This window comes from Neomonachus schauinslandi, chromosome 1 (genome assembly GCF_002201575.2).
Source record: "Neomonachus schauinslandi chromosome 1, ASM220157v2, whole genome shotgun sequence".
Classification (NCBI taxonomy): domain Eukaryota; kingdom Metazoa; phylum Chordata; class Mammalia; order Carnivora; family Phocidae; genus Neomonachus; species Neomonachus schauinslandi.
This window is the reverse complement of record NC_058403.1, coordinates 129,470,557-129,489,728: the sequence shown is the minus strand read 5'-3', so window position 1 is coordinate 129,489,728 and position 19,172 is coordinate 129,470,557. Positions and strand designations below refer to the sequence as shown.

At 46.3% G+C, this 19,172-nt stretch overlaps 1 protein-coding gene across 1 annotated transcript in view; it reads left to right on the top strand.

Moving 5' to 3' along the window:
• Positions 1-19,172, top strand: part of RFTN1 (raftlin, lipid raft linker 1) — a 193,294-nt gene that overhangs the window by 164,602 nt on the left and 9,520 nt on the right. The window contains exon 8 of the mRNA XM_044915709.1: positions 18,732-18,835. Within this exon, the coding sequence (XP_044771644.1) occupies positions 18,732-18,835 (104 nt within the window). The remainder of the gene's footprint in view (positions 1-18,731; positions 18,836-19,172) is intronic.

Here is a 19,172-nt window from a genome sequence, read left to right as displayed (position 1 = left end):
ACTCACTCATTCATGCACTTGCTCTCTCTCAAATAAATAAAATCTTTTTAAAAAATTGAGGTGAAGAGGTTTAGTGCATACAAAACAGAGAACTCCCAGGGAATTGGGAAACCCCAGAGGGTCAGAGAGAGGGATCTGCTCTTTGCTGACTTGGGACAAGAACGCAAAGGGGTGGTTGCTGAGGCTCCTACCTTCAAGGAGCATCCAGGTGGACAGAAGACTTCCTGCAGAGTAGCAAAGCATTCAGTGCTGGATGGTACCCTGATGACCAGAGTGCCCTGGGAAAGTAGAGACTGACCAAGGTCTGCTGGACACAGTGGGCTCCCTCGGGGTATGGATGAGCCAAGGGCGTTGGAAGAGGGGCTTCCTGGAAGAGGGAAGTGGCAAGAGAAGAGGCAGACCAGAAGGGAAAGCATATCTGTTCATTTTTTCCCCCCAAATTAGAACATTAGTGGCTAATGTCAGTGTTTTTCTAGATCTTTGGATCCCTTTTTGTCAACATGCTTTCACTTCCAGCAGCCAGCGCCTATGTGCCTTTGCTGACAACCGTGCCCGGGGCTGCTGGAGTCTGCTTTGTGCTCAGGCAAGGCAAGCCCGAAGTGCCTGGGTATTTAGACGCCCCTGGGGTAGTCCTTGTCTGTGACTGAGGAGGGGTTGATATATGAAAGTCCAGCTCCCTCGCCTTAGGTTGGACACCTCTGAGTATAGCTTACCCCTCAGAACTTCCCATGGGGTGAGGCTAAGCTACTGTTCAGGGGATGTTGCATAAACCTGTGTCCTTGCTTGGCTTCAGCCTTTTGTCCGCCTCCCCCCACCCCCTCAGCGCCTTATAATAAACTACTTGCACGTAAATCCTCCTCCCAGGGTTTGTTTCTGGGGAAACTGGCCTAAGATAGAATATGGCTGTTTAAAAAATTCTATGTGATAGTGTGAACTGTGTTGCAAATTGAGATAAAAAAATTATTGTGGGTTTTATAATAATTTTAAACAAAACTCTCAATAGTCCCAAAGTGTATATATTAAAAAAGTGACTCTTCCTCCCCCCTCTGGCCCTCCATTCCCTAGTTGCCCTCTGGGAGCTCCTCCCGGAGACAAACAGAGATGGGTGACATACACAGACATACGTTAGGTAGGCTGAACGGTGCCCTCCAAATGTACCAGCTTCTAAGTCCTGGAACCTGTAAACATTACCTTATTTGGAAAGAGGATATTTGCAGATGTGATTGAAGTTAAGGATCTTGAGATGGGGCGATTATCCTGGGTTACGTGGATGGGTCCTAAACACAATCACACATAGCCTTCTAAGAGGGAAGCAGAGGGAGATTTTATGCACATGGAGAAGACTTGTAGGCAGAGTAGAGAGAGATTTGGAAATGCTGGCCTTGAAGACTGGAGTGATGTGGCTACAAGCCAAGGAAGGCAGGCAGCCACCAGAAGCTGGAAGAAGTCAGAAATGGGTTTTCCCCTAGAGCCTCCCGAGGGAGCCTGGCCCTGCAACACCTTGATTCTGGCACAGTTGTACTGACTTCGGACTTCTGGCCTCCAGACTATGAGAGGATGAATTTCTATTGATGTAAGCCACCACGTTTGTGGGCTGTGTAGCAGCCCTGGGAAACCAGTATGACATGCTTGGACGTAACAGCAAGGGAGCCCTGGGGCATGTACTTGACAGCATGTCTGCTTGGGAAGAGAGTCTGCAGAGAACTCTGTGGGCCAGGCAAGAGCCTGGATTTGCAGTGGGTTGAAGGGGGCTATGGTGGGGATCTCATCAGATAGCCGTGAGTCCAGCCAGTTGGCCCTGAAGTGGCATGTTGTTGGGAGAGATGGACTGGAATGGGGAGAAGGTAGACACTTGGGGGAGAGGTCCCAAGGTCAGAGAATAAGGGTGGTGGTCTTGGTATTGGTCAGGATGCTTTCCGTGTCAGCACCAGAACATCCAACTAGAAATGGCTTAAACAGTATGGATTTTTCTTCTCATCTCATCGAGCAGGAAGTCTGGAGGGAGGTGAGGTGGTTGCAGAATCAGCTTTTTTAATGGCTTAAGGACATCAGGGAGGACACAGGTGCTGTCACCTTTCTGCATTCTGGTCCTCAGCTTGCCCGCCAGGTCTCTCTTTGGGACGCTAGGCCCAAGGTGGCTGCAGCAGCTCCAAGCATCTCATATGAACATAATTGACAGCTGAGAAGAACAGGGCATTTCCTGCTATGTGCCCTTTTTTTATTAGCAAGTAAAACTATTCCTAGAAACTCTAAAGCAGAGTTTGCTTGGGTCCTCTTGGCCAGGGCTTGGGTCACAGACCCACATCATTGTCAAGGAAATGGTTAGCTGGAGCTAGAGGGGGTGTCACCTAGGAAGGGGGCCGGGGCTAACAAGTGGTTATTTTGGCAGCTAGCAGTGTTTGTCACTGAGTGGGACTAGAAAGACAAGGGATGCTCATAGAAGTATTTTAAAGAAAACTGGACTTGCAGACAGCTTGGAGAGCGGGAGGGTGAAAAGGAAGAATTTGATGTTTTTCTTCCATAAAGTCAATGGTCTTGTTCTCTCTGACACCCATATTTCACTTCCTGTACAAAATTTAGTTATGCAAGTTAAGTTAGACCTTTTAAAACATTTATAAATAAATGTTGAGTTCCTACTATGTGTCAGCTGCTGTGAAAACATGATGAATGGAGGGAATTTAGGCAGGAAAGATTGATGTCTTTCACTAGAGTGTAGGAATACAGTCATTAAAAATGAATTCCCACCCCCTGGCCTTTGCACGCCCATAAATAATTTCTCTTCATTGTCACGCGTTCTGAGGGTGGTGAAAGGCGCTAAGTCACCAGGCCCCTTGTGGAGCTGGTGGGAAGGGAAAGGCAAGTGTATGTACATTCTGGTGAAGACCACAGGGCAGTGTGAATTTAGAGCTTTGCTGCAGAGGAAGGGATGATGAAAGAAGTCAGCACATTTCCAGAATCTTGTAACAAATGCATTTAAAAAAAAAAGTATTCTTTAAAACCTTCATTGTGTGCCACAGAATGACAGGAAGGAGGTAGCCTTCAATGTGATATGATAGGCTTGATCTCTAGATTTTCCTGGGTGTTTGACATGGTGGAAGCTAATTCTGTGAGGGTGTTAAACACATGCGTACACAATTACTATCTTACTGTTTCTTTGCGTCAGAATCCAGGTGGGCTCAACTGCTTACTCTGCAGAGGGTCTCACAAGGCTGAAACTGGGTATCGGCAGGTCTGTGTTCCTTACAGGGGACTCTGGGGCAAGAATCTACTCCTAAGCTCATTCAGATTGTTGGCCAAATTCGGTTCCTTGCAGCTGTAGGACTAATGTCTTTGTTTCCTTGTTGGCTGCCAGCCAAGGGCTGGTCTTTGCTCCTAGGGACTGCTTCATTCCTTCTCATGCTTTCCGTGTAGCCCCGTATAAGAACTTTTTAGATGCATAGACAGTCGGCAAGCTAAAGATGAGGAAGGGGAGATGGTTCTCCAAGAAGAACTTAGGGTATTAACTCAGTGAGTATAGAGGGTTGGAGGGTGTTCTTGTAGTTAAGTGATCCTTCATTGCCACTTCTTGGAATTTGTCCTTTTTGAAATTCACTTGGCCAAGAATTTTAATAAAACTAAATAAAAAGGAAGGGCCTGAGGATGGAGCATGACTGGTTGAGAGGCTATACTCAGCAAAGATGTGTTTTAATTGGAGGGAGGTCTTTGCTCCTAGGCGCTGTGATGCCATCTTGTGCATTGGCCTCTTTTGCAGCTTTTTCAATGGCTTGTGTAGAGATTTAGAAGGTAGTGGGCCTGTGGAGAAAGACCCAAAACTGGGAAGCTACAGAGTATACCAGGTGGCCATGAGGATCTAAAGAACATGGATGCTCTTGGGCTCTACAAAAACATTCCAGTTGGGCATGGGAGGAAGAGGATGAAGGGTGCGTTTGACAGTGGGGAGTGGGGAAGATTCTGGACCACCCACCCACCCCAGTGTCAACAAGAACTGCTTTTTTTGAATCTCTGTTTTTACACATTGAGTTTCTAATTTAGATTACAGTTGGTGTTTGTGGAAAACGCCCCACTACTTAAAAAAAAAAAGGAAAAGAAGAAAAAAACAAGAAACCTTGAAAATTACTTACCTAATCCAGTTTCTGGCTTGAGTAGGTTTCCCTGACTTCTTAATTCCCTTCTAATCTCATTATTTCTTAATTTATCAATGTTGGATCAAGACCAGCCCAATAAAATGTAATGAGGGTACATTTGAGTATCCAAAAAAAAAAAAAAATCAATTGCATTTAAGTTCAAAAAAAATCAGTAATATAGAAGGGAGAATACCTGATTTGATAACAATTCTAATGAAAAGGAATGTTTTTGAAAGATTTTATTTATTTGACCGAGAGAGAGCACAAGCAGGGGGAGCAGCAGGCAGAGGGAGAAGGAGAAGCAGGCTCTCCGCTGAGCAGGGAGCCAGACGTGGGGCTCAATCCCAGGACCCTGGGATCATGACCTGAGCCGAAGGCAGCCACTTAACCGACTGAGCCACCCAGGCGCCCATGGCCCATTGCTTTTAAGTTAGGGGCCTCTTTGAGGCAGAATTCTTAACATCCTCTTCAGCTGAGGTAGATGGGGTTGTCTCTTTGCTTACATCACTTGGAAAATTAGATTAAGAAGGCTCAGGAGGTAGTCTAATGTGGCCAAGAGGTCTGTTCCTTTTATAAAAGTGATGCATGGACAGTTCCTCAAAATGTCAATAGTTAATAGTTGTCATGTGACCCAGCAATTCCACTCCTAGACAAATATCCAAGAGAAATGAAAACATATGTCTAAACAAAAGCCTATACACGAGTCTTCATAGCATCATTATTCATAATATCCAAAAGGTGGAGACAATCCGGATTTCCAGCAAGTGCTGAATAAATAAGCACAATGTGATCTACCCATACAATGGAATGTTGTTTGACAATAAAAACAAACTAAGTACTGATACATGCTACAGCATAGATGAACCTTGGAAACATTATGCTAAAGTGAAAAAAACCAGACACAAAAGGCCGCATAATGTATGATTCCATTTACATGAACTGTCCAGATTAGGCAAATCCATAGAAACAGAAAGTAGATTGGTGGCTGCCTCGAGGTGGGAAGGAGAGGGACTGCTAATGGATACAAGAAATTTGGGGGAGTGATGAAAATGTTCCAGATTTAGACTGTGGTGATGGTTGCACCATTTGGGGAATATATTAAAAACCACTGAATTGGGGTGCCTGGGTGGCTCAGTTGGTTAAGCAACTGCCTTCGGCTCAGGTCATGATCCTGGAGTCCCTGGATCGAGTCCCGCATCGGGCTCCCTGCTCGGCAGGGAGTCTGCTTCTCCCTCTGACCCTCCTCCCTCTCATGCTCTCTGTCTCTCTCTCTCTCAAATAAATAAATAAAATCTTTAAAAAAAATAAAAAAATAAAAAATAAAAACCACTGAATTGAAGACTAAGTGGGTGACTATTTAGATATTTCAATAAAGATTTTTTAAAAAGTGGTGCTTGTCATTGAAGACAGTTTAGAAAATGCAAATAAGGAAAAGAAGGCAAAAACCCTACTCTCATCATCACTGAGAAAAGAGCCACATAACAATGTAACATCTTGGTATATTTTCTTCTAGTATATATTCTGTCTAATATTTGCATATTTGGGATCATATTGTTCACACTGTTTCTACTTCATCAATTTAAATGGCTGTAAAGTATTTCAGGATATGAACAATCATATTTTAATTTACTTAATTAGTTTTCTATTGGTAGATTTTAGGGGGTTTCCATTTTCTTGTGCTTGTAAACCAAGAACATTTTTTTAAGAGAGGGAGCGAGAGAAGAGCAAAGGGGGAAGGAGAGAGAGAGAATCCTAAGCAGGCTCCACGCCCAGCATGGCGCCTGATGTGGGACTCTATTTCACAACCCTGAGATCACGACCTGAGCCAAAATCAGGAGTTGGACATTCAACCGACTGAGCCACCCAGGTGCCGCAAACATGAATATTCTTTAGCTTTTATCATTATACTTCATATCACTTTTTGATTTAAAGGTCCATACTTTTTTTAAGCTGGCTAATTTTTATTTTTATCTCACTGAAACAAATTTTACTTTGGATTTTACCTTGAAAATTCTTGCTAGTGTTCAGAAGGGGGTATTGGGCAAGAAGGTAAAGGTCAAGGTTCATCACAAAAGTATTGCCCTACTTCAAACTTGTTTGGGCCACGAGACTCTGTAGAGCCACCTTTCTGTATGAGGACAAAATAACTTTGAAAGAAGCAGGTAGACTTGTCTCTATTAAATTGTAGTCGGTGGTTTTGTTTTCTAGTCTATATCAGTTTTTGCTGTGTAGCAAACCATTCTAACCTTCGTAGCTTCAAATAGCTATTTATTTAGCTCAGGATTCTTTGGGTCAGCTGAGGAATTCTACTCTGGAGCAGCTTCGCTGATCTCCCCTGGGCTGTCTCATGCCTCAGCTGATGGCTGGGTGGTCCAGGGTGGCCTTGCTCTCATGTCCGGTGGTTGGCTGGCTATTGGCTGTGGCAACGGGGTCTTGCCTATCTTCATGCCCAGGAGGTTAGCTGGGCTTCTTCACACAATTCCAGTCACAGCGTCCCCAAGAGCCCCAGTGTGCTAGCTTATTTCATGCCTTGGTTTGCCTCACATTTGTTAATATCCCATTGGCCGAAAAAAGTCACAAAACCAAGCTCAGATTCAAGAGCTGGGGAAATAGACGCTATCTTGCGGTAGACAGTCTGCAACATGCGGCAGTGGTACAGATGCAGGGAATGGATGCACTGGTGTGTGGCCAGTTAATAATTTACCAGATAATCTTTGCCAAAACATCCAGTGCCCTTAATGATTGGTGACCAGCATGTAACTCTGGGTTTAATTTTCATACAAGAATATATTTCCAGCTTCCACATACAGAATACCCAGGAGGATGGTATCACACCCTTCTGGCAGATTAACTGACATTTTTTAATGGTAAACTCATGTCTCATCAATGTTGAATGTGATTTACAGCAGTTTTTATAAGACTTTGAGAATATAGGACAGCAACAGCAAAACCTACCCCAAAAATGAGGCGTCAGGTACATTGATTCATTTACTCAGCAACTAGAGTACTTACTTGTGCCAGACACTTCCCTAGATGCTTGGGACCCATCAGCGATGAGATAAATAAAATCCTTGCCTTTGTGGAGATTGTGTTCCTGTGAAGGAAAGGGCAATAAATAGGTAAACAGATCTGTGCCAAGTAGTGATCAATAAGATGAAGTGATAGGGCAGGGGACAGTGGGTGATAGGGGGATTTTTTTTAGAGGACACCAAGTAGAGTTGGCCAGTCTCTCTGAGATCATTTTCATTTTTTCGACTTTGCTTTGCTCTTCATAGCTCGTCCTTTGCTGAGTCACTGTGCAGATGCTGATGGGAACCCAAGAGTGCTGTTACAGGCCCTGGTGGATTTACCTCTAGGTTGTAGTGGAGCAGGGAGCCAGGGAGAATGGAAGGACTCATGGGCTGGGGGTACTGGACAGTCAGGGATCTGACATGTCCTGAAGGCTGGATAGTTTTCTTGGATGCTCTATTAGAAGTCCACTTACCAGAAGCAGGGTCCTCAGAGGACAAGCTGTGGGATTCGTGCAACATAATTTAGCCTGAGGGAGAGGGGAGCACGGAGAGAGATGGCTGAGTTGGAATCGTGGTAGCCATAGCAACAAGACGCTGACAATTGGGTCACCGGGAAGAGAAAATTGACTGAAGAGAATATTGACCGAATGCCAAAGTGGGACTGTGGCACCTTGAATTCACCAGGTAGAGAAAGTCAGGGAGAGGAAATCTGTTGTGTTGAGCATTCCACAGCATTGAGGTCTTCCCCACTTTCTTTTCAGAGTGAACCCAAGGCCGATGTAGCCCAATACACCAGGACACCCAGCTTTGTGTAGCTCTATTTGTTGCTAGTTTGTGCAGTGACAGTGGAATAATCCTTTCCTTCCATTTCCTCTTCTGTTAAGATTTTGAACCAACCTTTGTTCAGGGCCAACTTTTGGGTTAGCATTTTATGATTATTGGTAGGGTGTCAGGACTCTACCGTAGAGGAAGGTGGTAATTTTGATGTAGTCTTAAAAGTACTAGAGTTTTGGGGGCACCTGGGTGGCTCAGTCAGTTAAGTGTCTGACTCTTGATCTCGCCTCAGGTCGTGATCTCAGGGTGGTGAGATAGAGCCCCACATCAGGCTCCATGCTGGGTGTGGAGCCTGCTTAAGATTCTCTCTCTCCCTCTGCCCCTCTGCCCCCAAATAAAATAAAATAATTTTTTAAAAAGTTCTAGAGTTTTTGCTGACAAACTTTCTGGCCCCCAAAACTCCAAAGTAAATATCTTTAAATATATCCTGTGGGAAAGCTCTTTTTAAATCCTCTCTTTTCCACGTAGTAGTTAAGGTGAAAAAATAAAAAAGAACGGTTAGAAAATGATCCTCCATCCACCTCAAAGTGTCTAAAGAGGGAGTAATAATAAAGTGGCAAATCCTATTTACTCTCAGAAAGCCTAATTTCCTCGCTCATCAACGCAAGTGGGAGGGACTTGGCAAGTCCCTGGATAGAGAAAACGTTTCTTGTTTAATTGTTATCAAACAAAGCTGCTTCCAAGTCTGCCCGAGAGGACATGCTCGCCCCTGATGCATTCAGTATGTGTGTGAAATGTCAGCTTCTGGAGGACGTAAGCCCCATGCTGCGACAGTATGAGGTCCCGCTGAGCAGCCAACAGGATGTAGCAGCTCTGAGATGCTTAACCGTTTGCACTCGGAACTGTGGCATTGGCTGTCCCCATCAACGGCCAGGGTTTGCCCAGGCGTCACCCCCTTAACCTCAAAATGCCCAGCCTCATCACCTCCAGCATAATCCGCCAGCCCTTCAGTGTAACGTGCCTCTTGTGGTTCCCGTCTCGCCCAGGCAGGTGCATGTCAGCAGACAGCTCTGCTAGCATGTATGGCGAGCCATCGCCTGCCACCCCGCGACCCCTTCCCGCCTCCCACCCATGGGACTGTGGAGAAACCCACGTGTCCTGGCACCAGATCGCCCTGCTTTTCCTCGTGTCCGGGAGAGTGTTATCTTGCCCATGCAGGTTGGGTTTTCCTGCCAGCTTGGCGTGCGTGGTACTTTAGGAGAAGCCAGAGCGGGGTCTCGAGCGGGGCCTCGAGCGGGGCTACTCTTCCCCAGTGGGGGTTTCTATCTCTCCCTCCCAGGGTATGCAGGTGGCAATGCTGGGCCTCCTGGTAGGTTCTCACCAATTGGACTTCAGGGCTGCAGGTGTAATGCAAGGTCACAGAGTGGCTGGCAGAGAGGAAGTGAGGGCTGGGGGTGAAAAATTAAAACACTGAATTCCATTCAGTCGCAGCTATTACGTTTGATTTCTCTCAAGTTAGACCAGGTGACTTTGACGACGGTCTTCCTTCGAGACATTTGCCTGGGCATCCGGCTCATGGTAGAGTAATAAGAATAGGGCAGTTAGCTTCTACTATGGAATAAAACAGCCAACACTTAGCGAATTAAAATAACAACCCTTTATTGTTGCTAGTGAGTCCACAGATCCGCCAGGTGACTCTGCTGATCTGGCCTACGCTTGACTAACCCGACCTGGGCTCACACATAGGCCTCGGCAGCGGCTCACAGGTCCGAGATGGTGTCTCTCAAACATCTGCCATTCTCTGCCAGGCTAGCCTGGGCATGTCCTCAGAGCATCAGCAGGGCTCCACGAAAGCAAGTGGACGCAGCATGGCCCCTCGAGGCGTAGGTTCAGAGCTCCCATAAGGTCACATCGACCATATTCTGTTGGTCAGAGAAAATCACAAGACCAGCCTGGATCCAAGGGGTGGAGAAATGGACCCTCCCTCTTTAGGCAGAGTTATGTTGTAAAGAGGCCTGGATACAGGGAGGCAATAATTGAGGTCATTTTTGCAAACAATGCATCTCAGATAATAATAAGAACTATCATTATTATTTTGTTGGGCTCTCAAAGGGCTCCAGAGTTGGTTACCCTTTCCTGCATGGTGGAGAAAATCAGGCAAAGACGTAAATTAAGCAGCGGGGGTGGGAAAAGAGTCTTGGGATGGAAGACTGTCTACACAGCCTGCATTTCATCTGCCCCCTTTTCTACATCTGAGAACTAAGCTTTTTTTTTTTTTTTAACATATTCTCTTTGAACGTTATGAAAGGCAAAGTTGTCTAAAATGAGACCGACTGCTTTCTTAGACTCTATTATGTTGGCCTAATTACATATCAGGAAAATGTTTTTCTGGGGCATTGTGTGTAAAACAAAGAGGAAAACAACATCTCCAGCCGGCCCCAGCGTCCTTGCCCCTCCCTCCGGCTGGCAGAGGCTGCATCCCGCAGGAGGCCCCCGGGAGGACGGAAGATGAGGGCCTGGGAGGCAGGGCTGCTGCAGCCCCAGCTGGCCTCAGAGGGATTTGCCCCTTCCCCAGCGAGAGCGGAGGGCAAGTCATCCCTTCCTCTGTCCTTCCCTCCAGCACAGCTCATGGTGGCTTCCATCTGGTGGTGGAACCGTGTTAGTCTCCCCATACCCCCCAGACTGGGATCTCCTGTCGCAGAAGAGGTTTCCCAGGTGCCCAGCACAGAACCAGGTTGGCTGAGTGTGGAGATTCATAAATGGTGTGGTATGAGTGTAGCCCTGTCCTCTGGGATACTGAAGGACTCGCTGAGTTTTCTGCAAGACTGGCCTGGCCCAGTGTTAATAGCATTCACTTATCATTGGATAAATAGAGATGAAACGTTTCTTGGCATTTCCCTCCTGCCCTGCCTTCGGATCTCTACTTTCCATTATATGAGGGCATGACTCTCCACCTGCCCTTGTGGCCAGGGTCCCCGCTGTGCCCAGGCACAGCAAGGTAAAGCCACATTTCCTGACAGCATGCTTACACCCTGTCTTGTCTTCACTACCAGCCACGTGCTCGACCTCTTGCTGTCTGCCACTTCCCTCCTAAGATGTCCTGGCTGTGGTCTCCCAAGACCTCGCTGTCAACTGCAGAAATAGTCCTTCGGGCGTTGTGTTTCTTGCCCTCTTGTGACATTTGATGGTGTGACTCTTTCTCCTTAAACCTGTTTCCCACCCTGGCTGCTCAAGAGATGATTTCTCTCCATCCAGTCTGTGTTTTCTTTATTCCTCCCTCACCTCCTCCCCAGGAGATCCTGTCCTCAGCCAACCTCAAGGCTCCTTGAGTTTGCAGCTACCGAGTGTTGGCTAGCCCCTCCAGCTCTTTATTTTCATCCTACCTTTCCCTGCCTTTAACTGTGTATTAGGTTCTATTGCTGCTGTGGGCTTAAAACGACAGGGATTTATTCTCTTATCGTTCTGGAGGTCAGAAGTCCAAAATGGGTTTTAAGGGATTGAAATCAAGGTAATCAAGGTGGTAGCAGAGCTGCATTCTTTCTAGAGACTGTAGGAGAGAATCTGTTCCTTGACTTTTCAACTTAGAGAGGCCATCCTGCTCAGAGCCAGTCACTCAGACCTCTGCTTCCATTCCTCATACCTCCTTCCCTGACTGACCAACCCCCCTCCCCAACCCCCACTGCCTGCTTCCCTCTTCAAAGGACGCTTTTGATTACGTTGAGCCCACGTGGATAATCTCTCTTTCTCAAGATCCTTAACTTCATCACATCTGCCAAATCTCTTTTATCATGGAAGGTGACATGGGCCCAGGCTCCAGGGATTAGGACATAGGCATATTTGGGGAGTGGGTGAACATATTCTTTCTACCATATGCCCCATCTCATGTAGCTGCCTCCTGGACACTCTTCCTTGAACTCAGCATGTCTAAAATGGAATTCACTCCCTCTCGTTGTCCTCCTTGTCCTGCTCACCTTGGTTTAACACGTGATCAGCCAGTACCCAGGCCCCCAAGTCATCATGTGCATAAAACATAATTTAATTTAGCAAGCCTAATATTGATGGACACTTGGGTAATCTTTAGTGTTTTGGTATTGCAAACAGTTTTCCAGTGAATAACTTTGTACATTTGTCATTATATATAGAGAGAGATAGATAGATATAGATCAATTCCCAGAAGTGAGATTGTTGTGTCAAAGGGTAAATGTATTTGCAATTTTGAGAGATACTGTCAAATTGTTCTCTATGAGCCTGAATCAATTTACCTTCCTGCCAGCGATGTATGAGAATGCTCACTTCCCCAACAAAGTAGTTGTCAAACTTCTGGGTTTTTACCAATATGACAGGTGAAAATGCATATCTCAGTAGTTTTAGTTTGCGTTTCTCTTATTGTGGGATGGAGTGTTTTTTAGTGTGCTTAATGACCATTTGAATTTCCTTTTTTGTGACTCTCTTCCTGTTTGTGTCCATTTTAAAACTTGGATTATTGGATTTTTTTATCAGATTTTAGGAGCTCTTCCTTTTTTATCTGTAATATGAGCTACAAACGTTTTCCCATCTTGTCTTTTGTCTTTTGACTTTACATAGCTTGTCTTTTGTCTTGCAGAAGGGTTTTTATGTCACCAAATTTATTATTTTTACTTTATGGCTTCCAGACTCTAAGTTAGTTAGAAAGGGCTTCTAGTAGGCTCATTAAAATTAAAATAATAAAGCTGTGTTCAGTGTGGGGGAGTTGGACACAGGCATCTATTCCTTCTGAAAAATCTCAGTGAAATGATACAAAAGGAATGATCAATGATAGGTAGGTAGGCAGGTAGACAGACACTAGAGTCAATTCTCATTATTCATGGATTCAATATTTGCAAATCCTAATTGCTTAAATTTATTTGTAATCCCCAAATCAATTCTCTTGGTTCTTTCACTGTCACTTGCAGGCATATGCAGAGTGGCAAAAATCAGAGTTGCCAACATTCATGTTCCCAGTTAAGGTGACGCTCTGCCTTCTTGTTTCAGCTCTCATACTATAAACAAGTGTCCTGTTTGCAGTCTACTTAGTGCCACATTTTTCACATTTTTGTGCCTTTCATTGGTGATTTTGCTGTCTAAAGTGGCCCCAGACCTCATGCTGAAGTGCTGTCTGGTGTTCCTAGGCACAAGAAGGCTGCAATGTGCCTTACAGAGCAAAGACACATATTAGGTAAATTTTGTTCAGGCTTGCGTTCTAGTGCTGTTGGCTGAGAGTTCAAAGTTAATGAATCAACAAGATATATTTTAAAAGGTGCCTTTAAACAGAAACACACATAAAACAAAGCTCTGTATTGATCAGGTGATGAGGATGTTGTCATCAGAAGCTCAAAGAAACCTAACCCTGTATTTCCCCTAGAGCATTGGTTCAGAGTATTCAGTAATTCTTATGACAGCATTATAGAACATAACTCCCATGAATAATGAAAACTGACTGTAGATAGATAGATAGGCAGGAAGATAGATAGACAGGTAATATACCCACAAGAATAAAAAGATTGGAAGAAGAGAAAGTAGAAAAGAGGAATGATTTCAACACCTTTTTAGAAAAGGAAAGTAGATAAAGGGATGCTAATTGGCTTAGCAAAGTGCAGGAAGCTGCCACTTGAATGTACAAGGAGCCATGTGAGAAAAGCTCTGGTTTTCAAAGCATAAATGACCATGGGATGGTGGGAAGTGAACTGCAAAGCTGACAACCGGGGCATTGGTTTAAAGTTCTTACGTATTGTGTAAGAGTCCTAGCTTCCATCTCTGCAGCTTTTGGGTCTTAAAAATAGGGTTGCAGAAAATTTAAAAAGGTAATAAAAAGGCTGAAAGAGAAAGGAAATCCTTCAGAAGGAAAATAAAAAGAGTAAGAAAATGGGGAGGGGTAGTAACATGAAAATAGCAGTCCTCCATTTTGACTTATAGAAGATCCAGAAAGAAGAGAGAAAATGGAGAAAAGGAAAACTATCAAGGGAAAATAAAAGAACACTTTTCAGAAATGAAGGACCAAAATCCTCAGATGGTGAGGCCATCAAGTGTATAGCCCTGTAAGAAAAATGACTCACACCAAGGCACCTTGTGAAATCTAAAACTTCATGGGGAAAAATATCCTAAAAGCTTAGACAGCACAACAGGTTACAAAGTATTAGCAATCAAAATAGATATCTCAATAGCAGTGCTGATCTCTAGAAGCTAGTGGAGCAGTGCTTGAAAAATCTTAATGGGAAAGTAGATTCCAGCCCAGACTTCTGTACCCAAACTGTTAGTTAAGAGTGAGAACAATGACACTTTTAGGAACGCACAGACTCAAATGACTTCCAGGGCATGTGTTTCCTAGGGACCCACTAGAGGATGCACTCCAGTATAATGTGGAAGAAACCAAGAAAGAGAAAACACCAGCCTTAGATAGCAGTGGGAGAAGAACCCAGGCGTGGAAAGCGGCCAGACCAGGATTGGAGAAAGGGTGCAGAAAGCTCCAGAAGTGATGTCTCTAGTGGAGAAAAAAAAACAAAAACAAAAACAGAACTAATGTATTTAGGCACATGGGATATTTATCGATGGGCATAGAATAGAGATGTTAGAGCATATGAAATAAATTAGTGATGGGTTCACATACAACCAGACACATGAAGAAAAAAAAATTGAGGACACAGTTAACTCCAGGAACAAGAAAGATCACGTGAAAAAGAAGGCATAGTCACAGTGCATTACTTGACCCAACATTGAGCAACATTTGCAAAGTTGTAATAACACAAACACTAACTTTTGATTTGCTTAGAATGAACTATGACCATTGGGGACACTAAGAAAGAGGAAGTAAGAAATGTGTATGGGAATGTGAAGCCTTTGTTTCCCATGGTAGGAAATCAAAGGATATCCAAAATTGATAAGTAAAGGTAGTATATGCATACCCTGTCAATAAGTGCTGGGCATTAGTGTTTTGGCAGCATTTTTTCAAAAGACATACACGTGTTTTTGCAGGGCTGTACCTTCACATGCCCTCTCCATGAAAGGCGAGGGCCCAGCCCAGTGGCAGTCGGGAATAGAGGCAAAAGTCCCCCAGTCACTGTTTTCAGGCATGGAGATCATCCCAGTGCTGGTCCCGCACACTTTTCAGATATGGGAAATTAAATTCCTCTCTTCATTTACACAGTCGTGGAGAAGGAGCCAAGTCTTGTCTTTGAAACTGCTTTTCTCCCAGATTGCTTCCACAGCTTGAAACAGGAGAAAAGAGCAGACTGACATTCAGGATACAAACTTTCTCACTGGACCAGTGTGTTACCTCCTAATTACTCCCCTGCATGGAGGATCTTTAAAAATGATCAAAAGACAAAGGCATTGCTTAGTAAACTCTACATGCTGTTGTCATGAGTTTTGGAGGTTGTAAGGGAAGGTTGTGTTGGATGTCTGTTTCCTTAGTTGATTTGCAACCACTGGAGAAATTATGGGGAACAAAGGGAAAAAAAGAGCCATAAATACAAATGAATTCCTTTTACACGAGTTGAAAAACCACAGGACATGCTCCATTTTTTTAGCACTCCAGGTGTGATCGGAGATTATGGATCCACACAGGAGAGTGGAGAGTTAATTAAAATTTGTGCTCCTACTTCCAGAAAGAAATGTCTTTCCGTTTGATAAGCAGGCTGTCTTTGGAGTGCTGTTTGTGCTTTTCTGTCCTCACTGGAGTGTCACAGAAAAGCAGATCAAAGGGAGCCCCCATCCGGATAGGTTTTCTACCACCTTTCGGAGCTAATGGACTTGAAAGCCTCTTCCCCTGACTGCATGGGGCTCATGTCATATGCGAGAAATGCCGTCTGCGTACGGTATTGATAATATGCAAACGGGCTTTGATAGATGCTTACGGAAAACCACATTTACCATTAATTAAATCAAGACCACCCCAAACACCCCAAGCGAGAGAGGCTGGCCGGGGTTGCCGCCTCACCCCCTACCATTTGTATTTTACTTTTTGCCTCGCCACGTGACGGCCAGATACTAACACTTGAGACTGAACCTTCAGCTCTCTCAAGCAGGATTATGTTTTGTTGTGTTTTCTCTTTTCCTTTGAGTTCTTTGTGCTTCTGCACCCTCTGGCTGACATCCCCTACCCTGAGGGGAAAACCTGTTTGGGAGAAAGCCTGCTGTCTTTCTCTTTAAGATAGTGAGAAAACGAAATAAAATCGAGCAAAATAGAGGCAGCCTGGGCGAGGCCCGTGTGAGCAGGCAGGTCAGGCTGTAGCGGACGCTGTCCATTGTCTCGCTGCTCTGGGTGCCTGCGGAGAAAACCCAGCCGGGCCGCAGGCACTAATAAAAGGACTCTATTCTGCCACTCAGGGCTTTGTGTGGCGCCAAAGCTTGTCCTAGTTGCCATGGCTACTGTCTGATTGTGGCGGGTTTGTCACAGTGCTTGATAAAGTGGGAAGGTTATTCTTGATAGGCCCAAGTAATCATAACCTCGCAAAGCTTGAGAGTGTGGATTTAACACTTTTTTCCTTCCTTCTTGAAATGGGGAATGCAGGGATGGGGGCTGGGTTGTCAGCATAAAGCAGCCCCAGCAGGTGGTGAGGGCCAGGCCCAGCATGAAGGATACCTCCGGCAGGTGTGGAAGGGAGTTCCCCTTGTGGCCAGGGGGCTGGACAGATAGGGGTGTCACTTGGGTCATCTGCCGTCCCTAGGCCTGAGTGGGGGCTTCAGAGAAAGGGTCAGAATGGGGGCCCCTCCTGACCCTACCATCAAGTGATTATACTTGTATGGCTCTCTCCTTTCCTCCTTTCCCTTCCTGCTCCCGCCTCTTATTTAGGCCTCTTCCTTTCTTCCCCCTCCTTAGCCTGCCTGTCCTTTACCTTCCCTTACACCTTCCTCACCCCAATTCCCTTACAGAGCTGGGTCTTTCAGAGCCCTCTACTTTCCCTTCTCAGATGGAGAAGGATGGGCAAGGTTAGCTCTGAGGTAACACAGCTGATTGAATTTGGCCACAGAATTGGACTCTTCTGTCATCAGAAGAGACCTAATTGAGGGGCACCTGGGTGGCGCCGTCGGTTGAACATCCGACTCTTGGTTTTGGATCGGGTCGTGATCTCAGGGTCATAAGATGGAGCCCCGCGTCTGGCTCTAGGCTCCGCACGGAGTCTGCTTAAGACTCTCTTTCTCCCCCTCTCCCGCCCTGCCGCCCCTCAAATAAATAAATATGTACATCTTGAAAAAGAGAAGAGACCTAATTGATTACCCAGGCAGTGCTTCTCCGACTTGCGCATCAGAACTACTGAGAAGGTTCTTTCAAACAGATTCAGGGCCCACCCACAGTTTTCTGATCTGGTAGGTCTCGGCAGGGTCCCAACACTCTGCATTTCTAACAAGCCCCCAGGTGATGCCAGTGCTGCTGGCTGGGGGACCACACTTTGAGAAGCACTGTCATAGGCCAAGGCTTATTTTTTATAGTTGAGGAAACAGGCTCCCAAAGGATGAATTACTTGCCAGGAGTTCAGGCAACTTGGTAGCCGTGCTGGGATGGGTGCCCAGCCATAGGGGTTTTAAAAGCCATCTGAAGCGGGAAGGCTCATCTCTCTTCCAGCCCACTAGCCCAGAGCAGCCAGATGAGCTGGTTCTATTCCCAAAAAGCCTCTAGCAGCACAACCACCTCACACCTATGGTCCCCTTGTGAGCTGTGCCACTCCCAAGTGAAGCCCACCTTCCTTGGTGCTCTGGGCCCAGTGTGAGCTGTTGTACATGCTGGGGTTCTCCCCCTGGAATGCCCCTTCCCCGGCTCCACCTGTCAAATACCTGCCCAGCCCTTGGGCCCCAGGAAGCCTGCCTTGACCACGGCTGGCATCCTTCCTCTTCTGCTGACCTTCAAAGCCTCGTGGCCCTGCCCGTAGGCCACTTTGTATTCCCATTACTTGCATGTCTGTGCTGTTGCCCCTGCTGGCTGTGAACTGTGGCAGCAGGACTGTGCCTTCCTTCACCTTTGTAACCGCCACTGCAGAACGCTCGCTGACTAGCCTTGGTTGGAAGGGATCTGGACACCTGTTGGAGATTTTCTGTAGTTCTGAAGCCAGCCTCATGGAGATGGAGAATCCGTAGACAGCAGGCAGGGTGGGGGCTGTACCTCCAGCGTCCGCCAGGAGCCCCGAGGAAGAAATGAGGCCCGCTGCAGCGAGAGAGCATGACGCGGAACCCGGGGCGGTGCCCTGCAGTACGCTGCCCTCCCGTCGGGAGCACGACTGAGTTTCTAAATTGAAAGGCACGTCAGAGCCCCTGGCACACACGCACGCACTGATTTGAAATAAAACACAGGCAGCACTCATTAGCCCGTTCGTGTCCGGCTGTGTAATGCAGGTGAAGCTCCCCGTGTGTGTGTGTGTGTGTGTGTGTGTGTGTACGTGGGTACACGTCTGTCTTGCTGCCATGGCTGGATGCGAACAACGTGATCATTTTTGAAATGTAATCTAACTCCCCACCACACCCTCCGAAGAAATCTTCAGTGTGTTGTCATCTGCCCTAAAAGCAGCTCTGAGGCCAGGTGATTGTGCTTATCCAGAGAGACTCACAGGAGGCTATTTGTCCACACAAGAATAAAATCAAATTAATGCATTAATCCTTTGGCTCTAATTCCTTGCCGGCTGCACAGCCTGAGTCCAGGCCCAGAAAGAAATCCCACGTTGGCAGTTTGGCTCTGAAGTCCGTGAGCGTCAGAGGAGCGGGACCTCCGGGCTGCATGGCGCGCCCCGCCTCTTTCCTGCTCTGTCGCCTCGGCCCAGTCCCCCCTCGGTGTTGACTTGGGGCAGCCGCAGCCCTCACAGTGGCCTTTCTCCCCCAGGGTGTCGAGGTGCAGACCGACTACGTGCCCCTGCTGAACTCCCTGGCGGCCTATGGCTGGCAGCTCACCTGTGTGCTACCAACCCCCGTCATCAAGACTACCAGGTAACAACAAGCACCATCATCAACATCGTTATGCAACACCTACTCTGTGCTGCGCACTTCATGCACATAATTTATTTAGTCCTGTGACAAGCCTCTGAGGCTGGAGTGGTTACCAGACTTTCCAGCTGGAAAGTAGCGGAGCTGGGATTTCAGATTCTTAACCACCAACCCACAGGGCACTCCCCTGCACCCTCTTCCCACATGGGGAGCCTTGGCCAGTGAATCGTGACTGCCAGGCATGTCAAAGATGAGCCTCCTGGGTTGAGGGGGTCCAGGGCTCTCAGGTACAAAAGAAATTGAGCCCCTACTATGTGCCCTGTGTGGGCCTGGGTAGGTA